Source organism: Ursus maritimus, unplaced genomic scaffold, assembly GCF_017311325.1.
Source record: "Ursus maritimus isolate PB19 unplaced genomic scaffold, ASM1731132v1 scaffold_6, whole genome shotgun sequence".
NCBI lineage: Eukaryota > Metazoa > Chordata > Mammalia > Carnivora > Ursidae > Ursus > Ursus maritimus.
In genome coordinates this window covers 19,599,805-19,620,131 of record NW_024426774.1, presented here as the reverse complement: position 1 = coordinate 19,620,131, position 20,327 = coordinate 19,599,805, and the positions used below count along the sequence as shown (strand labels likewise).

The window sequence follows — 20,327 nt, the reverse complement described above, 5'->3', positions numbered from 1 at the left end:
AGAACTAACTGGAGAGAGGAGACTCTCTCCAAGAAGATAAAGAAATAGTATTACTGGAAATTTCTTTCCCATCTGCTTGAGTCAGACTTTATGGTAAAAATAAGATCTTATAGTATCAAACTATCTTGGGATAGAAGAGTTTATAGGAGTTCTTTTTATTCTACTTTGGAACTCACTGAATGGAATATTTTAAACATGCTTTGTGCTTCCTTCAAATTTATTCCTTCACAGGTATTCATTATATTATTAGCATATGAGTATATAAATATACAATTTCATACCCCATAACCAATATGCTAATATATTCATACACCCAAATATGCGTATGTCTTATATAAACACATATAAATGCTAAGAGATAAAGATATGCTACTACAAATTCTTCTTGGAACAAAGTTAGTTATAAATAAAATAAAAAGTTATACATCATCCAGTTATGCACACTCAAAAAGAGTAGGTAGGTAGACCTACATGAATGGTTATTTGGTTTGATGTTTAGGTATATATTAAGTGGGTGGGAGAGAGGGGCCTGGTCAATAAAATAACTGTACAGTGTTAATAAGAAGGAGAATACATATTAACTAAAAATCGTAATAGCTTTATGATAATTTTTAATGATACTTTTGGACTGGTATACAAATGACATAGAGACATTTATTTATAAAAAGTTGATATTTCTTTCTAGTTTGACTTTATTTGGTTTTGTTCTCATAGATGTTTTCTCCCAGATGTCAGATTCCAATGGCTTAATGATATTTAGCAAGTTTGACCAGTTTCTGAAGGAAGTTCTGAAGCTCCCAACAGCTGTCTTTGAAGGGCCATCTTTTGGTTACACAGAGCACTCAGTCCGCACCTGTTTTCCACAGCAGGTAAGGACAGTTTTGTAGAATCTAGGACTAGAAGAGCGCTCACTCATCCCTCCACCTTGTATCAGATTTCACCAGATTGCTTCTAGTCTAGGCGCATAAAGTCTTGAGTAGGGGAGAAAAAAGAGCTTTAAGCGGGAGGGGCGTGAAAAAGAGGGTGTATAAAAAATTCACCTGAGAATTCTGGCTTGGGGGAGAGAGGAGTCTTTTCTGAGAAATGATAATGTATGACATATTTTAAATTACTATAATTTTGAAGAAAAGTGTTTAAGATGAAGTGTTTATATTATTGCTGCTAGACATATATTACTCTCCTGAATGAGTTCTTTAAACTGTGAAATACAGGAATTTTGGCATAAAACTCTATACAATACTAGACCATTTTTTCCTGAGCACCGAAGACAAGGAATGCTACACAGCTCCCAGCTGCCAGCTCAGAATCCCTCAAGGGTACACTGCCATTTTCATACGAAGGAAAGATAGATTGGGTTTCCTCTTTGTGTGTCCTTGTGCGATCCTGCCCTTGAGGTTGTATGTGTGAATTCCTGAGATCTTAACTGTGCCTCAAATGACTCCGAGCAGAGTGGATGCTGACTGAAGCTTCATTTATTCAGGAAGGCATGAGATAAAAGGAGCTTCATGCTAAACTTAGAAATTATGAAAAGTAGGGAATTAAGAAAAAGTCTGTGTTAAAACTAATGAGTAAAAGATTAGTGGAAGTAGGATATTGACATAGTCTGAAAGTATCTCCCCATAAGATGTTTCTTTTTTTTTTTCTTTTTTTTAAGATTTTATTTATTTATTTGACAGAGAGAGAGAGAGCCAGCGAGAGAGGGAACACAGGCAGGGGGAGTGGGAGAGGAAGAAGCAGGCTCCCAGAAAAGCACAACCTGAGTCTTATCTTCCCTGTTTTTTGGTTTTTTTTTTTCCCATTTTTTTATGTTTGATTTTATTTCTTACAGTTTTATTGAGATATAATTGACATATAACATTGTAAAATTGTAAGGTGTAAACATAATGATTTGATGCTTATATATATTGCAAAACAATTTTCCACAATAAATTAACATCTGGCCTGAGTCTCATTTTGAGGAAACATCTGACAAACCCAAATGAAGGTATTTCTACAGAATAACTGGCCTGTGCACTTTAAAAATGTCAATTTTTATTGACAATGAACTCTTCTATGTTACAGGAGTCTAAAGAGAGAAAATTCAATGCAGTTTATGATCCAGGATTTTCTCTTGTTATAAAGGACATTATTGGGACATTTGAAAACAATCTGAATAAATTTTGTAGACTAGATAATAGTATTTTGTCAGTAAATGTCAATTTACTGGTTTTGATATTTGTATTAAATTGTGTAAGAGAATGTCCTTATTTTTAAGAAATGCGATCTGAGGTATTTAAGGGCAAAGGGGCATCCCTTCTGCAGTGATAATGTTTGAGGAATCTGGGTACATGAGAATTTTTGGGGTAATCTTCTTACAATCTTTCTGTAAGTCTAAAATCACTTAAAAATAAGAAGTTAACATGTAAAAACAACAAATCTAAAGTTTGAGAACTGAAAGTACCTTGTAAACTAGATCCTTCTGACATGTGATACTTTGATTCACAAGAGTCAAGAGTCAAACCAAACACACAAATACTTTTTCTTACATTTAAAGTTAAGAATTCCTATCTGTCTGTACAGCCACTCTGGAAAACAGTGTGGAGGTCCCTTAAAAAGTTAAAAATTGAGCTACCCTATGATCCAGCCATTGCACTACTGGGTGTTTACCCCAAAGATACAGACGTAGTGAAGAGAAGGGCCATATGCACCCCAGTGTTCATAGCAGCAATGTCCACAATAGCTAAATCGTGGAAGGAGCCGAGATGCCCTGCAACAGATGACTGGATTAAGAAGTTGTGGTCCATATATACAATGGAATATTACTCAGCAATCAGAAAGAACGAGTTCTCAACATTTGCTACAACATGGATGGCACTGGAGGAGATAATGCTAAGTGAAATAAGTCAAGCAGAGAAAGACAACTATCATATGATTTCTCTCATCTATGGAACATAAGAACTAGGATGATCAGTAGGGGAAGAAAGGGATAAAGAAAGGGGGGGTAATCAGAAGGGGGAATGAAACATGAGAGACTATGGACTATGAGAAACAAACTGAGGGCTACAGAGGGGAGGGGCGTGGGGGAATGGGATAGGCCGGTGATGGGTAGTAAGGAGGGCACGTATTGCATGGTGCACTGGGTGTTATACACAACTAATGAATCATCGAGCCTTACATCGAAAACCGGGGATGTACTGTATGGTGACTAACATAATATAATAAAAAATCATTATAAAAAAAAAAAAAAAAGAAAGAATTCCTATCTGTCTGTATTCAGACTTTCAAACAATGTTTTACAGTTTGTTTAGAGATTGCTCATTAGCTTTAGCACCAAAGGTGGCACCCAGAATACTGGTGAGTTATTTTTACCAAGTTCTCAGGGGATGTTCTTCCCAAATTTGTATGCACTTGGACTGATTGTTTTTGTGGAAATTTGTATATGTTATTTTTTTCTCAGTGTAAATGACAGTATCAGCTTTTAGCATATTAAAAATAGCCATGTGCTTCGATTTATTCTAATAAAGTATAGTTTGCATTCCCCTCCCCCACCCTGAATATGCATTTTTAAATAATGTGAGGCTGGCCATACGTATCCTGGTACAGAAGTGTGTTGCAGGTAATAAAATGCCCAGAAGTACTGTGAGTGAGGGTAGGTATGACAAAGAAACTGCAAACATTTTTCATTTAGCACTCATCTCGCTGCTGCTGCTTTCACAGTACCCTTACATCAAATGGTTGCCCCCACAATACTCTGGGGTAACCTTGTATATGATATGCATGTGGCTTTTCACACAAGATGCTTCCTGGAGGTCAGGCTAAAACTTGATCCAGTTCTGGAATGCTACCATTAAGTGTCGGTACGGGGGAGGGAATTTATACAAAGAATTGTCCATGAAGAACAACGTCTGACCAGTGGGTGACAATTACGTGGGGTGCTAAACCCAAAGTAACCTTTGATCTACTTGTAACGTGATGCTATGATGAGACTCTTGTATTGGAGCAGAAGTTTGAAATGTCGAAGAGTATACAAAAATTTCCAACTGTTAGTCCTAAGAATGCGATCTAGAATTCTCCAGATTATTTTATGCCTTTATTGTGAAGCCTTTGAACTCACAAGCCTGACTGTTGCTTCTTATCTGCTTCAGATTCTTAGAAAAAACTGAGTCTGTGTGTGTGTAAGATTTTATTTATGAGAGAAAGAGAGAGAGAGGGAGAGAGAGAGCATGAGTGGCGGCGGGGGCGGGGAGGGTCAGAGGGAGAAGCAAACTCCCTGCTGAGCAGGGAGCCCAATGCTGGGGGGCTCGATCCCAGGACCCTGAGATCATGACTTGAGCAGAAGGCAGAAGCTTAACCAACTGTGCCACCCAGGCGCCCCCCAGTCCGTGTTTCGCTATGTGCCAAATTTGGAAAAGTCAGAGAAGCTTATCTCAGTCTAGAGGAAACTTTAAGTTTTCCTTGGTCTGTAAAGATGACCGAAAAAAAGGACCCTTTAAAGAAAAAGAAATTACTAATAGAATGACCAAAAAAATGAGACTTTGGACAAAGTTTCATGCAGCAAGAGTTAAATCCGATGATTTTTGGGTTTCTTTTTGAAATGGTCTTTTCCCATAGGGTTAGTTTTACTATGTATGTGGTTTTTTTTTAATGCGGATTAACTCCCACGCCTTCAGACAGAGAGAACAGTGTCAGTGGAAATTGCCCTGTTGATACACATGCAGTTTTCCCCAGAGTATTACTGTTCTGGGCTGAGCAAAGAAGTGATCGCAATTAAAGAGAATGTATGACTCCTTTAAGAAAGAAGGGGAAATCTTGCCGGAGTACCTTTCTTTAGTGAAAGAAGTGGCTGGTTTGGAGGATTTGTGAATTGCTTCACTTTCTACAGTTATGGGGTGAAACTGTGGGTTCAGATGTAGGAGATGTGAAGACACCCTCTCCTGTCTCCCCACACCTGTGCTACAAAAATTGATTGATGGAGTGAGCTATCCCCTGGATCCAGTATTCAGTTTTGATAAAACTAATCTGTCTTAAAAGTTGTATGCCCTTATCAGGAGGAAGGAAAAAAGTGTCTCAGGATTTAAGACTGAAAGGGATCATCTGATAGTGACTTTTGTTGGCAATGCCTGTGGAGGTTTAAATGTGCTGGTAGTAGTGTTGCTGCTGTTTTGTTAGTCCTCTGTTTACAAGGCTGCCTAGGTTCTTACGTTTGTGCCAGCCCTGTTTTTCTCGTATACCTTATTATTTTTAAATCCACAGTTTTGCAGTATATGCAATTTTCCAGTAATGTGTGTGGTGCATTACAGGAGAAATACTTGAATTTTTAAAAATGATATGAAGAAAATTATGTATTTGTTTATTTTAATATAGCTTTAATTCTCTTTTAAAAAACAATTTTGCAAACTAACCCAAAATAAGAGATGTTGGACTTACGTAGTTTTAAAAACACAACAAAAATTAAAAGCACTTATAAGTTAATTTAGCATAACCCATCAACTAGAATTGAACCCAGATTTTGGTGAAGATGTGGAGCAACCAGAGCTCTCATACAGACCACGTTGGAAGAGGCTCTGGTGTTTTCCTACAAACCTCGGCAGATACCTAGTCATCATCTGGCAATTCTACCCTTAAGTTTTTCCCACATGAAATGAAAACTTATGTTCACGAAAAGATTTACAAGGTTGCTTTTATCAGCCTCGGAAGCATCTGAGCTGTCCATAATAAACCACTGGAGTAAAGTTAATTCAAGAAATAATATGTCTGGAATTTGCTTCAAATTAATCCCGACTGAAGGAAGGGTGAAGGCATAAGTTAAAATTAGTCATATGGGGACCCCTGGGTGGCTCAGTTGGTTAAGCGTCTGTCTTCGGCTCAGGTCACGATCCCAGGGTCCTGGGGTCCAGTCCTGTGTCAGGCTCCTTGCGCAGCGGGGAACCTGCTTCTCTCTCTGCCTGCCGCTCCCCCCTGCTTGTGCTCTCTCTCTCTGACAAATAAAATAAAATAAAATAAATTAGTCCTATGTTGAGAATTGTTGAAGCTGGATGACAAGCATATTATACTATTCTCTCTACTTTGGTATATTTTAAAAATTTAATGGAAAAATTAATTTGTAAATTTATGATCATGATCATTGTCTGAATAAAGCACAGTGTTAACATAGCACCTCAAGTCTGATATTTTGGTGAGTAGACCAAATATATTGATTCTTCAGTGGCTGTTGTTAAAGATTTTATTTGAGAGAAAGAGAGAGAGAGAGAGCTCATGAGGTAGGGGAGAAGCAGAGGGGGAGAGAAAGGGGGAGGGAGAGAATCCTCAAGCAGACTCTCCTGAGAGTGGAGCCCAATGTAGGACTTGATCCCACGACCCTGAGATCATGACTTGACCTGAAACCAAGAGTCAGATACCTAATGGACTGAGCCACCCAGGCACTCCTGTTTCTTCACTGGTTATAAACTAACAAACTGACTTTGGAGACTTAAGAGTTATTAAAAACAAGCAGTAAATAGCATTATATTAAATTTCTCCCAAGTTTTCCTAAACTTCAGAGTTTGGGGATGAATTCTGTTTCTCCTTAAAAAGATGATTGCTATTTGTTGTAGTATTTGTTTTTTAGGTTTCTGTTGACTTTAGTTTGAAGTGTTCAGTCCACCCTGCAGAGGATTTGATTTTTATTTTTATTGTTTTTTAAATGTGTGGTTTTTTTTAAAAGGGGGGGTGGGCCAAAGGAAGAGGGAGAGAGAGAATCTTAAGCAGGCTCCACGCCCAGCATAGAGCTCATTGTGGGGCTCAATCTCACCCTGAGATCATGACCTGAGCCGAAATACAGAGTCAGATGCCTAACTGACTGAGCCACCCAGGTGCCCCTCACCCTGCAAAGGATTTTAAATTTGATGTCTGTCTTTATGGAAGACTGAGTAAGTAAAGTAGGGGAGAGAGGGAGGAGAGAGGGAGATGGGGAAGTAGAGGCAATTTTTCACTCAGTGTTGCAGGGCTCTCCTTGATACAGGGGAGGTGGGAAGTGGGTAGTGATGGGATTACATTATTGCCGGTGGATTTGTCAGAACAGCAACAGTATTTCTCATGCCTGGAGATGTCCTCTGATTATACTTTGACCAGCATATCCTCTTCCACTATATGCCAAAATGACTTTTCTTCCCACTATATCTTTGAAGTGAGATGTTTTCTAAATGTTCTGACCTTGTTTTCCTGGACATTGAATAGTTTGGTAAGAATTGCCTGGCACATGTATATGTGTATTTCACTGGAATTCTAATTGGGTGGTTTTACAGTCTCCATCAGCTATCCCTCATTACCATGATAATCTAGTTGGGTTATTACCACATTTCATTGATTTGAAGACATTCTTTCACACTTTAACATCTCTGATATCAAGATACCTCATATAGCCAATGGCATCTTATAGTTGGCCAGGCAGTAATTATGATGGGTTGCCTTTTCTTGCACATGTGTGAACTTGGTCATAGCTGTTCCTCTTGTCACTTCAGCTGAATTATGCCCATGTTTGGTACTGCATGTGTTGTCATTTCAAATGATATCGGTTCACACTGACATACCAATAACCCTGACCTTCTCTGTCTTCAACAAAGGCCCTCATATTTTATATCCCAGCTACAAGAGTGCTTCTTCTTTGATGCTCTGAATCTTTCAATGTAGGATTAATTAATTGTTCCTCTTCCGCATTCGCATGGCGTGTCGTGTCTAGTTCACTTATGCCCTGAAGAGATGCACCTTGATCTTCAACTTTATATCCCCATGACTAACATTCTCTGGAAAATGACTGATGCTTACTAGAAATTTGTTGGATTAAATGATTTAAATTAAATATGACATGAGAAAGTATCTTTGGATTGAATTCTGATTCAAAGCTTAAACCTCATGGATGTACCTGCAACCTTGTTTCAATTGATGTTTTTATTCCATGATTTTCTCAAATGAAACAATCTTTGCAATGAGGAAAATACAGTGTTTCAGGAGTTCTGAATTTCCCCATCTCTTAGCTATAATAAATAAAAATATCTCTAATAAATAGCATAGCAACATTATACTGTTGTGTCATTACAAAGTATTTTAATTTTCAAAATAAATCTGTGATATGAACAAATTCAGTGTCTAATAATAATCAAAAGGTTGACCCATAGCACTGGTTCTATAACCAGTTAACATATGTTTGCTCTGGTTAGACAGAATATTTCTAACTCTGCACAAGTGTTTGTATAAAAATGTTTTTGATCTGGAAGATTTAAAAAATGTTTTCAAGTTTATTAACTATATGTCGAACATGGTTTAATAGATTATCAAGTAAGTTAAGTCAATGGCTAAGAAATACTTACTTGTTGCCCCTAAGGAAGTAAGAGGTTTTAATGGAAATGACGAGTTTGGAAATTGCACCTGATGGTCCATTGCTAAGCTAATTAACTTGTTTTCTCATGTTCTTTTAGTGATACTGGATTTCTCATTTTAAAGAGATGGTCCTGCCCCCCACCTTGAAAACGGAAAATGTAGTGACAGGTAGGGAAGGAGATGAGAATGGCTCTAGGGTAATAATTGTCAGTATTGAGGCTTAGAGTAACAAGGGCCTGGAGGTAGGGGACAAAAAGAAACGCTCACTTCCAAGAAATAAGATGAGCACACGCAAGGATAGAAAGAGCCCCAGTGTTTTATAGAGGACGGCAGAGATAAATCATGGTGTCCCTGCCCAGTGGATCAGGCCGCTGTTAAAATGATTAGGAATGAAGACCTTGTAGCAAAACAATTAATATTTAATAAAAAGTTAAGTGAAAAAACATTATATATTTTCGTCTGCCCTGTGTATATAATTACGTAGAAGCATATGTACATTTGGAGGGAAATACAGAAAATGGGAATTGTGGGAATGTACATTTTTTGTAATTTTTATTATGGTTTTTGTTATAAATATTGTGCTGTAAAAATAAGGAGGAATGCAAAGAATGTGTTCAACTTAAGAAGAAAAACCAAAATGAAACAAAAAAGGAGAAAAAAGAGCCAACCTGTCTTCCACGCAGTTATTTACTAAGTCATGGAATTTTGGAGCTGGGAATTCTGTCTCAGCTATTCTCAAACTTTTTGGTCTCAGGACTGTTTACAATAAAAATTCTTGAGGACCCCAGAGAGCTTTTGTTTATGTGGCTTATACCTATTAGTATTTCTATACTAGAAATTAAATTTGAGAAATTAAAGATATTTATTGTCATTTAAAAATAAAAATGATAGGATGCTTGGGGGCTCAGTCAGTTGGGCGTCCAACTCTTGATCTTAGCTCAAGTCTCGATCTCGGGGTCATGAGTTCAAGCCCCACGTTGGACTCCACGCTGTGTGTGGAAACCACATGAAAAAAAGTAATAGTGATAAACTTGTTACATCTTAAATAATGTATTTTTACGAAAAATAACTGTATCTTCCAAAACAAAAAAATTTAAGAGAGTGCCATGATTTTACATTTTTGCAAATTGCTTTAATATTTGGCTCAATTGAAGACAGCTGGATTTTATCTGCCTTTCCATTGATTCTGTTGTGATACGTTGTTTTGGTTAAAGTATAGAAAGAAGTCTGGCCTCACACAAGGAGCTGGAAAAGGGAGGAATGCTTAGTAGTTTTTCATATGGTTGTGGATACGCCACCTTGCTTCTGGCACACCCACTGTATACCTATGAGAGGCTGAGACTGAAAAGGGCAAATAATGTCTGAGAATTGTGAAAATAGTTCTCGCCTTGTGGACCCCTTGAAAATGTTTTAGGGACCTACAGGGCAGCTTCTGACCACACTTTGAGAACCACTGCTCTACCCTTCCAGAGGTGAGAAAACTGAAACCAGAATGTCAAATGGATTTCCCCAAATTACATGGTTTATGGAAGACAGAGTACTGGGACACAGTTCTTCTGGTTTCATTCCTCAGGCTTTTGGAGGACTTCAAATTACAAAATGACCTTAGGACAACTTTTGTAAACTGACCGAGAGTGTTTTTAATCAGGGTCTTCTAAGATGTCAAATGTAATTGTTCCTTTTCATCTCGAAGATTAAAAAAGAAACCTCCATGATAGGTGAATCAAAACTTTAGCATTAGGATTGTAGGTAGACTTGTAGAAATGCAATTTTTAATATTAGATATAAAAATGTATAGAAATATTAATTTAAAATACATTTAGTTTTTGGTTACTACCTCTTACTAGCCAAAAGACTTCCTAGCATCTTCTTTCTCAGTAATTTTATGTAGACGCTTTTCCATTTCTTTTGCTTTGTTGCAGTTATCCACATACCCATAATTAGAGGCATTTTCCATATCTGGACCTCCATTTAAATGTTCGGTGACTTTCTGGTTTTATTTTTAATGTTGTTCACTCATTCCTCTGAGGTTCCACTGAGGTCTCAGAAACATTAGTGACTTGGATGCCCGAGATGGAAAACACTTCGGAAAACTTTATTTAGCCTGATCGAGTAGGTGTTTTGAAACCTTACCACCAGAGCACAGCTTTCTACAGAGGGCCTTTGGATGGTAACTTGCTACTCTTATCACCCTCCGTCAGCCCTCTTGCTCGCCCCTTCCCTCCCCCTATTCAGTGTTGGCCTCCAATCTTTGTCCTTAATCAGAGGCTTTCCTTCATATTTCTTCCATCTTTTTCAAGTTTTTATTGTGAAAGCCTCTTTCTTTCTCTGCCATCTACTTTATCTTCCTTTTTCTGTTCCCTGTTTACCAATTTCTTTTTTTAAAAGATTATTCTTAATAAGAATTATCTCCTTGCATACAATGGAATCAAGATTCTCGTAGTTGCCAAAAAGATACACAAAAGTGAGTCTGTAGCCTCCTGTTTGTATGATGGGAACCATCATCGGGAAAGTGTCATGATGGCTCAGACGCACATGCTAGAGGCCGCTGTCCTCCTGACTTACCACCACCATGCCTTCACTCCTCGCTTCCAGTTTATGGTGAATAGATTCGTGGTCAAAAATCGCTTATTTTGTAATACGCTGGCAAAATCTTTGGGTCAGCTCTAACCGATTTTATGTCTCCCCCCCAATAAAGTATTTTAAAGTTTTATGGGGAAACACCCCATTTTGTAGATCCTGTTATCACGTTAAGAAAAGTAGCGGGACTGAGAACACAGTTCTTGGGAGAGACTGAGATGAAATTCTGGGTGCCTTTTGGTGTCCACTTGCCCCTAGCCCTCATCCCCCCCCCCCCCCGGGACGAGGGCTTGGAAAAGTCCTCCTTACTGCTGGTCCTGCATCTCCTACTCTCCTGTGTCTGCCCTTTTGTCTCTGCCCTTCTTTTGGAATCAGGTTTGAAGTGGGGGCCGAGGTGTCCAAGCTGCATTTACAGAACTCTCGCATCTAGTTGTAAGGCACTCCCTTTTCCTCCATTTTCCTTTCCTTTTGGAGCTGCAAAGGTGTTTTATGGGTTAGAGGAAATTAAAAGAAAATTCATTAATTTGAAAATTGTTGAGAATCTGTTCTATCTACATCACACGACTCTATTTTTTCTAGACTGTTTTCTTGATTTTCTATGTCCAGTGGGATGTAATTATGCCAGTGTTTCACATACAGTGGAAGCTTCATATGTATTTGTTTAAAAGAGAGAAAGAAGACAGAACACAAAAATGCAGTCTAGCTGGGGAGATGGTGTAATGGGGAGTGATGGACATTGGGTGTTCAGGCTCTGTTTTCACCACTATTGTCACTGTCTTTGTGACTGGGTCAAATTACTTCACTACTCTGCGCTTTAGTTTTCTTTGTGTAAATGAGAAAGTTGTTAAGTGATGTTTAACAGTGTTTGCTTCTCACTTTAGTATTTATTCAATGATTACTTATCAAGTACCTGTTGTGTGCCTGGCACTGTTACGAAATGCTGGAAATACAGTAAATAACAAATGGGGAGGTAGTTCCCACTCTCGCTGATGTGTTATAATGAGGTGTGGGATGTCTGTCTCCCCCATGGGTAATAGAAATAGTAATTTGAAGGGCAACTGAGTTCTAGTCCTTGCTTTGTGTCTGATTTGGGTAGGACCTTTACAGGTTATTTATTTATTTATTTTTGCCTAAAGATTTATCTATTTATTTGGGAGAGAGAACAAGCGGGAGAGGGGCAGAGGCAGAGGGAGGGGGAGAGAGAATCCTAAGCAGACTCCCCGCTGAGTGTGGAGCCTGATGTGGGGTTCGATCCCACAACCCCCAGATCATGACCTGAGCCGAATTGAAGAGTCAGATGCTCAACCACCTGAGCCACCCAGGTGACCCAGGACCTTTATAAGCCATTTAAATGCTTTGTTCCTTTATTTTCTCATTTGTAAGATGAAGATAGTGATACCTAAACTATTTACCTTATAGAGCTGTTTTAAGAATCAAAATAATGTATGTGGAAATGCATTTGAATATAGAAGTAATGTATAGTGTGTTTCAGCATCTGTAGTAATGTAAAATATTGTATTTTGTTACAGAATTTCATGTGGAATTTGTTACAACTTAGTTGGGAGAATTCTAGATTAACTTAATTTTGTAATTCAGAGATACTTGACTATAAAGTATATTTTTCTTCTCTTCACAGAAAAAGATAATGCTAAATATGTTTTTAGACACAATGATGGCCGATCCTCCCCCCCAGTGCCTTGTCTGGCTACCTCTCATGCACAGGCTCGCCCATGTTGAGAATGGTAAGCAGGACTTGGATCATTCGGTCTCTTGGGCTATAGGAAATGCATGAACTGCTCGTATTTGTAATGTCCTTAGCTATTACCATGGAAAATTATAATTGACATTTGCTGTCACTGTGTCATTTGGTTATGATTTTTTCCTTTCGAAAGAGGGATATTTGTTTCTCAAAGAAAAGTAGGGGAAGGGGACTTATTACTTAGGGTACCAAGAAATAGTAATGTCAGGTCATAAAACTTTGTGGTTCAAACTCTAGGCTTTCCCCCACTGAGAATCACTTGAACCCACCTGATTTAGCCATCACTTCCTTTTTTTCCTTTAATTTATAAAATTCACAGTTCTAAAAAATTGAATATATGCAATATCAAGCACTAAGATTGTAATGATTTTGGAACAGTTTAAAGGAAAATAGCTATGATAGAATTTGGTGCTTCATACATCTTCATTTTATGCCTTTACTATTTTATCTGGACTTACACTTGGCATCCTTTCCAGGAATTTGACTTACATCTTTACCTTGCTTGGAATTGAAATGGTAGTTATCTCCAGTAACTTCTTACTTTTTCTTCTGTTCTTAGCGGTTTATCTCCTTGTTTAGGTTGTGTGAGTTTGTTAAAGGAAAGACAATGTAGTTTCTTATGTGCCCTCCCTCCCTCCTCTCAGAACTCTTGCCTGTTTCTTGTTCTGCCAAAGAGAACCAGTAGCAGCTGAGAGGCGCTAAAAAGCAGAGCTCTCTCTTTCCCCTTTGTAAGAATGGAATGCGCGTCCATACTCTTGTCTTCTCCCTCTCTCATCCATACCTTTTGTTCTTAAACTTCTCAGCGGTTTGCCCCACTGTGGCTTTAGTTCACAGGGACCTTAGATTCAGGATTATTTTCTTAAAGGTGTAGAATCTCTTGACTAAACTAAAACAGCTAAAATTTTTACCAGGATTTTTGGATAGAGACTTATACTGTTAAATTATTATAATATTATTGAAGTATTATTGGCTCTTCTGGAGGCAGTACCTTTAAAGCCTGAAGTATTTCATTTTCAGTTTGCTTTCATAAAATCATTTTGTATCTGCCATACCATATAGAAAGAATCTCATTTGTCCTGATTTTTGTTATCCATATGAACATTTTATTGTGACTTTGGATATAGTGTATTATTTGTTGTTTACATTCTTTTGGGGTTGGTGATATTTTGGGGACTGAGAATAGAATGAGCTCATCGACATATCTTGAAAATAAATGTTATCTATCACAGTAACATTTATCTACATATCTTAGTTTTTATGGTGGGGAAATAAATTCTAAAATTATGGTATTTCTTTATTTCTATATGGTATTTTTGTTGTTATTTGGGCTCTTGCTATGAAATTCATCACTTGAATGATATTGAAGTTACTATTTATAAGGATGGATATATATTTATTTACACAAAAGTTGTACTTTTTATATTGTTTTATTAGTCCAAGTGTATCGGGTATAAGATTACAACATGATGTGTTCTTCCAAAGAGAATGCTTTTACGAAAACCTGATCTTACTTATAATTGACTCAGTACACTTAGTGATCCTCTCTGCATTCTGGTTCTTTCCGTTTCCACCTGGTCAGCCCATTACACTGTCTTATGTGTGGTTCCTGACTGGTGTAGTAGAGGAGAGAAATCACACAGATATACGTGTTCAACCAAGATGATCAGAATATACTTGATAATTTAATATTAATGTACATGCATATATGTACATTAACCAAAAATAATTGTATAGAATTATAAATGCTGATGTTGCCTGTGTTGATGTGAGCTCCAGATTGATTTGGGAGTAGTGTTCTGTGGTGGAACTTTACTAGATTATATATTTTATACTTTTTTTAATTAAAAAATTTTTAAAAAATATTTATTTGAGAGAGAGAGAGGGAGAGAACATGAGAAGGGGGAGGATCAGAGGGAGAAGCAGACTCCCCACTGAGCAGGGAGCCTGATGCAGGGCTTGATCCCAGGACTCCGGGATCATGCCCTGAGCCAAAGGCAGATGCTTAACCAACTGAGCCACCCAGGTGCCCCATGGAGCACAGATTCTTATTAGCACTTTCATTATTCCTTAGAAATATCGGATGACAAAAAGGTTGAATTTTTTAGAGGAAGTATGTCCTTTGGAGTTCTCATTCCTGATTTTACTTTTCTTACAGTCTTTAATGATCCTGTTGCATTGTTTTCCTCACCTAGTGCTTATTTTTGTTTGTTTTTTGAGTCTCGATTCCCTAGTTAACGTTTGGAAATAGGACCAAAAATCCTTACTGTTGAGATAAGATTGGATTTGTATACATGGTATTAGAAAGAGTTATTCAAATGAAGATTTGAATACTGTACGCCCCTTTCCTATTGACTTCCATTTCTTGTGTTCAAAATTGAATTGCCAGTGGGAACAATTACGCTACCAACACTGGAAAGTATAAACAACCATCTATAACATACAGTTGTGCATTGCCCACTTCCCACTCAACGAACTGGGTGTTCAGGCTGTAAGAGAGTCCCAGCAATGTCTCTGAATCCTGACTGCTACTTGGCAGTTTTTCATACGGTGAGATGCTGTATGAGTGGAGAAAAGAGTGACAGGTCTCTGAGTTTCCCTTCCTCCCAGTCACTGCCCCTTCGTTGGTCTAGAGTACTTGATTTTACTATTCTGCTACTTAGAACTCTTACCTAAAACTAGCATGGTAATATGCCTAGCCTTTTTTTTTTTTTTTTTTTTTTTTTACCAGTTAACGACTTATGCCCAGATGTGCGATAGCTTTTGATTCAGCCAACATTTAAAGGCCTTCAGTTGAAGGTACTATGTAAAATACCATTTTCAGGTAACAGAGACGCATAGTACGTTATCCCAGTGCTCACAGATTTCCTGTTAGCAAAGGAAACAAATGTCTTACAACTAACGGTGATACATCTCTTTAAAAAGCAATAGGTTTGGAAAATAAATTTTAGACTAAGAAGACTTCTCTCTCTTCTTTCCTTATGTATTTATCATCTACCATCCTTATCATATATTTATCATTCTAGTAAACACGAGTTTCAGCTTAAGAAATTGGTTTTTTCTAAGGTGGATGGGAATGTAATATTCTGACTTGAAAAGCTGTTCTCATCTGTCGTCTTTCCCTTTTATTCTAGTAAAAAGCAAGTTCCGTTAACTAGGAGACAATTTAGGATTGTCAGTTCTAATTTCGTTTTCGCCTTTGCTTGTTTTTGTGAGATTTGGTTTTCCGCTGTATTGACTTTATTTCTCCAAATGAAAATGACTTCTTTCTCTCCTGTCCCCCCGGCCCACTTTCTGCCTTCCGCAAGTCTTCCATCCTGTGGAGTGCTCCTACTGCCGCTGCGAGAGTATGATGGGTTTCCGGTACCGATGCCAGCAGTGCCACAACTACCAGCTCTGCCAGAACTGCTTCTGGCGTGGCCATGCCAGTGGCCCTCACAGCAACCAACACCAGATGAAGGAGCACTCCTCCTGGGTAATTGCATTGTGTCTCCCTCTGTGTCCTCTGTGGTTACTCTGTCTCTGCAGTGAAGCACCGGGCCAGCTTCCTGGTAGATGCCTAATGAATAAGGACGCCGCGTAATCCAGTCTTCGTGCTGAGGGTTAGGATGGGTTGCAAATACCTTGTGCTTCATCACCTGGTTTTATCTATCTATCTATCTATCTATCTATCTATCTATCATCTATCTATTTATTTTCATCACTTGATTTTAAAGTTCCAGGAGATGGAGATATTATCCCAACTGAAATGGAAAAGTGAGAAGTGTCTTCTTACATTAAAATCGTGCAGAGGGTATCCCCCCAAAGCTTTGAGCTTTAAGTGAGGTTTAAAGTCTTTTTCTCAAGCATATTTTCTTCATGTCTGTAGGGTTTATATGTTGCAAAGAAGGCTGCATGACATAAAGGAGTTAAATTTTTGTCTCTCTGAAGTTGGGGAAATATTGTTTCTTACAGTTGCCCCATTGGTGTCCTTACTTTCAAAAGTAGTCCTTTAAATAACAATATTTGGGTGGAGGTCGGCCTGTGATTTTCCTGTGGTGTTTATAAATCACATAATAATCAATCATTTTTCTTCCCTTGTCTCAGTTGATTTTCAGAGTTTTTAAATGCCATCTGCTTATGTCCAAAAAGTTGTTTTGAAAGCTTTTCCCTCTAGTTTTGGTTGGTTGGTTGGTTTGCTAAAGGTTAGAACAATATAGAGGGTCCTATGTGTCATTCAGGATTTAGGTTCTTACCGTTGGCCATCCCAGGGGGCTTTAAGTATTGGAAAGCTTCAACTACCAGGGGCTTTTTCTTTCTTTCTTTTTTCTAGTTAGCCTTATTAAAACTCAAACAAGAAAAAAGGCAAATAAGTTCATACCGGGGATGGATTTAAAAAAAAACAACAAATTTCAACCCTTGTGTACACTTTACTTCCTACCCCTCTGACATGTTAGAGATCATTTTTCTTTTATCAGATACATTTTCAGTTACACTTAACCATAAAATTTTGCTAAATTGAACATCCTGTCCTCGGTTTTGTTGTGTTGTAAATTCCAGTATTTTTTTAGTTGAGGAGTGATTATTTAAAAATATTTAAACAAGCAATGAAAAAAAATACAATGTAGTAGTTTCTTCTCTTTTTTACTGAATAGAGGTAATCTGTAGATTTTCAAGTTGTTACTTTTCCCTTTTTTAAAGTACAAGTGTCCCACTTAATTGAGTTGTTAATGTTTTTCCCACTGTTTTTTGTTTAGAGTCTTAACTCTCAACACCGAAATAGCTCTTTGCTCTGTTGCCACATATAATGATTGGATTCATTGGGATGTTTCTTCTGACGATTCTCATTCTAGATGTTGGGGGGAAGAGAGTGAAGAACTTCTCGTTCATGTAGTTTGAACTTTCTCATTTAGCTAATTTGTACTCCTTTTAGAAGTGGGAAATTTACAGTTTTTTAAAGATAAATGGCTGAATATTGCTTTATGATTTACAAAGCACCATTTCATATACTCTTGAATTTTAACATTGAGTTAGAACATACATAAATGCAAGCACAGAAATCATAAGTGAATTCTTGTATTTTTGCTTGGTCCTCACAACACTCTTGTGAAGTAAGCCATATCTCCATTTGTTGTTATTTTTATTTCATCTGGGTTGTTTTTTCTTGATTTCATTCATTTTTGTTATAGTGACTGAAGATTTCAAGAAAAATCAAGTATTATAGGCATGACGCTGGTATCAGTTCTGAATTTTGATGAGTATATGCATTATGTGTGACTGATGCATACTGGTAAAGCTTTTTTAGCAGAGAGAGAGAGAGTGTGTGTGTGTGTGTGTGTGTGTATAAATTGTTTTCAAGATTAGAACTGTATGTGCAGTGCCCTTGTTCTTTGAGGAAGATGTGAGTGACTCTCGGGACTGATGTGGGTAAAGAAGTTTCCACTAACAAAAAGATGTGTAATCACTTTAATAGTAATTTCTTTGAAGATTGTCCACTGTGTTTATATTAGTATTTGAATAAATATTTTTCTGTGTTCACAAGAGATAAATTTAGTATGCATTTAACAAGTTTGTGTATGAATTTGTATCGTAGATTTGATAGGTATTCTATTGGTGCTTGGAAGTTTACTTTGATTTTTCCAAAATTTCTGTTTAATGTTTTGCCTAAGTTACTATGCAGTGTAATTCATTTATTCTTTTAGTTATCAACTCATAACTTTTTATTTATTTTATTTATGTATTTATTTATTTAATGTTTTACCTAAGTTACTATGCAGTGTAATTCATTTATTCTTTTAGCTATCAATTCATTCATTTGACTTTATTTTAGGAAAAAAATGCCATATGGTATCATATCTATGATTCATTCTGTGCATTCATTCTTCATTCATATTATTTGAGCTCCTACTCTGTGTGTCAGATACTGTTACAGGCACATAGGTTACATCTATGAACAAACCAGACAGATTCCTGCCCTATGGGTCTTAAATTGTAAGGGCTATGAAAGAGGCCGTTAGGGCTCACTGACATTGCGATTTTCCTATTTTTGCTGGGCATACATCTAGACTACGTTTCTCGGCCTCTCTGTTTCTAAGAAGGACCATGTAAATAGCACTTATTAGTGGAATGTGATCAGAGTGACATGTGTCTTCCCAGAATAAGATCATTAATAGCTGAGTGCCTCTTCTGTTCTCTGCCAGCTTAGTGGAGAGGATTTCATTAGGACCCAGAGGAGGATAAAACCACAAATGAAAGGAGACCAGGTCCTTGAATGATGGGTAGAGAAGAGTGTCCTGCCAACCTATTTGACTTTGATGGGAGCAAGAGAGAAGCTTTGTGTTAAACTACTGAGGTTTTAGTTTTTGCTACAGTAGTTGGTACTGGAAGTAGAGTTCTGTTAAAACAAAACCTAAAATCTGTGATATTGGCTTAGCAGTCAAATAGCCCTGATGAGGACACTAATATTGGAGTTGGGAAGGACAGAAACTCATGTTATGCAGTGGTGATCAATTGGGTAAATTTGTCATCCATGATAACTTAGAAGGCACACTTCATGCCACCTGAGTTCCAGGTCAAAGGTTGGAAAGGACAGGAGGGTGAGTGCATGTTGGCTGTTTTTGGTTAGGTCTGATGAGAAAAAGATGTGCCTAGGAAAGAATTAGCTAGTTTTGTTTTGTTTTTGATTTTTTTTTAAAGATTTTATTTATTTATTTGACAGAGAGAGACAGCCAGCGAGAGAGGGAACACAAGCAGGGGGAGTGGGAGAGGAAGAAGCAGGCTCCCAGCGGAGGAGCCTGATGTGGGGCTCGATCCCAGAACGCTGGGATCATGCCCTGAGCTGAAGGCAGACACTTAATGACTGAGACACCCAGGCGCCCCAAGAATTAGCTAGTTTTCAAGCAAAAAATGAAAGGGACCAGAGAAAGTTCTGACAGTTGGAGCAGTGACAGGAAAAACAGATTGCTTGTAGACCCTGGAGAGCAATAGGTAAGAGTTGAGAAAGGCTTTGAGCAATAAAGGCCTAGGGAACTTTCTCAGTCAAAGAAAGGTGACTTAGCCCTATGGCGAAGATCAGATCAGGGCATGAGTTCTTGTTCTTGGCTGTTCATCAGAATCACCTTGCTCTCACCTACGTAGCTTCTGATTTAATGGGTCAAAGGTACATGAAACCTAGATAAGGCAGTTTTTAAAAGTTCCCCCAAGTGAGTCTCTCATGCAGCCGAAGTTGGAAACTGCTGACCTGTTGTTTCATATGGCCTCCAGGTGGCCTCTGTTAGTTCAAAGCAAGAGGAATAGAGGCAAAGACATAAATCAGGCTTGAGAATTATGTCTAGGAAAGGACTTTGTGTGTGGTTACTGGCACATGGAACTGACTGGAAACAAATAGATCAAAGGCCTACTAAGTTTTTGAGGGAATTGTGTATTGGCAAAGGAACCATGAGCCTGCCCTTAACAAGCCCTTGACTATTTGAGCTGTAAAACTACTTTTTAAGGACCCAGACCTTGCTCTGGGAAGAGGTGGGTTGTGAAGGTTGTACAGCTCCTTGGGAGGGCACTCCAGAGTCCACTTTGCCAAGGAGGATATTAGATGAGGAGGAGCCTCCTGCTTGTGTTCGTTCATTGTGCATTGGAACTGGGGAGGTGGGTGCAGATAATTTGACCTGTCTGTTCTTAGTTT

General features: G+C 38.0%; 1 protein-coding gene across 15 annotated transcripts in view; it reads left to right on the top strand.

Moving 5' to 3' along the window:
• Positions 1-20,327, top strand: part of DTNB (dystrobrevin beta) — a 231,551-nt gene that overhangs the window by 65,234 nt on the left and 145,990 nt on the right. For all 15 annotated transcript variants that reach the window (XR_005832775.1, XR_005832774.1, XR_005832776.1 and 12 more), the window contains exons 6-8: positions 715-869; positions 12,551-12,656; positions 15,979-16,145. Coding sequence is in view for 12 of the 15 variants with exons in the window: in XM_040622973.1 (XP_040478907.1) it covers positions 715-869; positions 12,551-12,656; positions 15,979-16,145 (428 nt within the window). In the remaining 3 variants the exon portion in view is untranslated. The remainder of the gene's footprint in view (positions 1-714; positions 870-12,550; positions 12,657-15,978; positions 16,146-20,327) is intronic.